The sequence below is a fragment of the Contarinia nasturtii genome, unplaced genomic scaffold (genome assembly GCF_009176525.2).
Source record: "Contarinia nasturtii isolate CC-2019 unplaced genomic scaffold, AAFC_CNas_1.1 Cnas_scaffold_641, whole genome shotgun sequence".
Taxonomy (NCBI): domain Eukaryota; kingdom Metazoa; phylum Arthropoda; class Insecta; order Diptera; family Cecidomyiidae; genus Contarinia; species Contarinia nasturtii.
In genome coordinates, this window is record NW_022197992.1 from 1 (window position 1) to 1,541 (window position 1,541).

General features: G+C 37.9%; 1 protein-coding gene across 1 annotated transcript; it reads right to left on the minus strand.

The window, feature by feature from the left end:
• Positions 1-4: 4 nt before the first annotated feature.
• Positions 5-1,536, minus strand: LOC116340373 (cap-specific mRNA (nucleoside-2'-O-)-methyltransferase 1-like; the record flags this gene model as incomplete). The annotated part of the gene is made up of 2 exons (XM_031766844.1): positions 5-1,282; positions 1,377-1,536. Coding segments are annotated over 2 exons (1,438 nt in total), but the record flags the coding sequence as incomplete, so codon positions are not given.
• Positions 1,537-1,541: the final 5 nt, after the last annotated feature.

Consider the following 1,541-nt stretch of genomic DNA (forward strand, 5'->3'; position numbering starts at 1 on the left):
ACTATAGTGATCTCTTTCTGTGGTTTATTTAATGATTCGGCAAATTGATGGCACAGACGATTCCGCTTCTGCAGTCCTAAATTGCGAATGTCCTTGCCACCGAGAACGATACCATCAATTATATGCATTGCATAGGTATGCGTTTGACCTTTACTCTCTCCTTTCAACTCCTTGACGATTTCGCCATAGAACAATGTATTCGGTGTAATTTCGACGACTATTTCCGTCAACCGTTCCCATGAACCATTTTTCGTGTATTTAAATACATCCGAATTGCCCTTGCTCATGAAGAATGTTCGTATCGTTTTGCAGCTATTTTCGACCACATCGATCGGAACGAATGCCCAGTCCGATTTATCGAAAAATGTGCCGTGGAAATTTGTTTCAAGTGTTAGGGTTCTTTCAACTGATTCCAACAAGGATCGTCTTTCCGGATACCAATTACCCATGAGAGCTTTTATGATTTGATCTGTTGATGGTTTTATGGGCGCTTTTCGCATTTTATTCGGTACATTCGGTACATTCGGTAGTTTCCAAAGGGATAATGAATCATTTTTGCATTGTTGTTGTTGCTGTGACTCGCGTAAATTGGTGTGTTCACTGAAATGGGCAATCTTGTGCAAAGAAATCACTTGATTTTTGCCAATTATGTTGTTGCTCTGGCAAATGTAATTGTAAAATATTTCATCTTTTTTTATCACCTCAAATGGCACCAATTCAGCGATATCTGAATTTGTATTTTGATTTTGGAAGAGATGCATATTGACTTTGAATAAATAGCGTCGAATGGCATCTGTGTTGGGCTTTTTCCACTTGCACACTAAATATCGCTCGGAATTGGCTGGCCGACTTGTGTTTGGCTTAATGATGCTGATCTTTTTAAAGCATTTATACATGAGATAAATGAGTCCCACGCTGAATGATGTGAATAAATCGAAAACTTTTGTCACAAAATGGCCATCATCGCGGACGATTGACAGTGCTGTTAGGCATTGACATACGTACAATTGTTTCGATAGGATTTCTTGTACGTTCTCCTGGCCTTCGACCGAAAAACCACCATCGCTCATCATTAAATGAACACCCACCGGCGTTTGTTTCCGTACATAATCCGTGAATGATTCAATGTTCTCTGGATCATACACGTTTCCATCGCCTTTCACACCGTAATACGTATCAAATGTTTCTGGATTGCCGGCCAAAAATTTATCAAGCTTAAAGTCATTCTCACTTTTCAATGTAAAACCAAATCCTTTTGCTTCCCATTGTTTGCGCCATAGAACTGCAAAAAAAAAAAAAAAAAAAAAAAACATCCATTAAAAAAATGAGAAATGATAAAAATTTATAAATAAATTTTTATATTTAGTATAACTTACCGTATTCGGAAAAACCTCCTGGACCAGCACAAACATCGGCAAAATACAACAGTTCATCCTCTTTCACAAGTGGAATTCCTTTTTCGTCGACTGGATTTGTAAACATAAAATCGCACAATGCATCCATGTTGGCCATTTTTACTGCTGCTCGATTCATAAAAATTG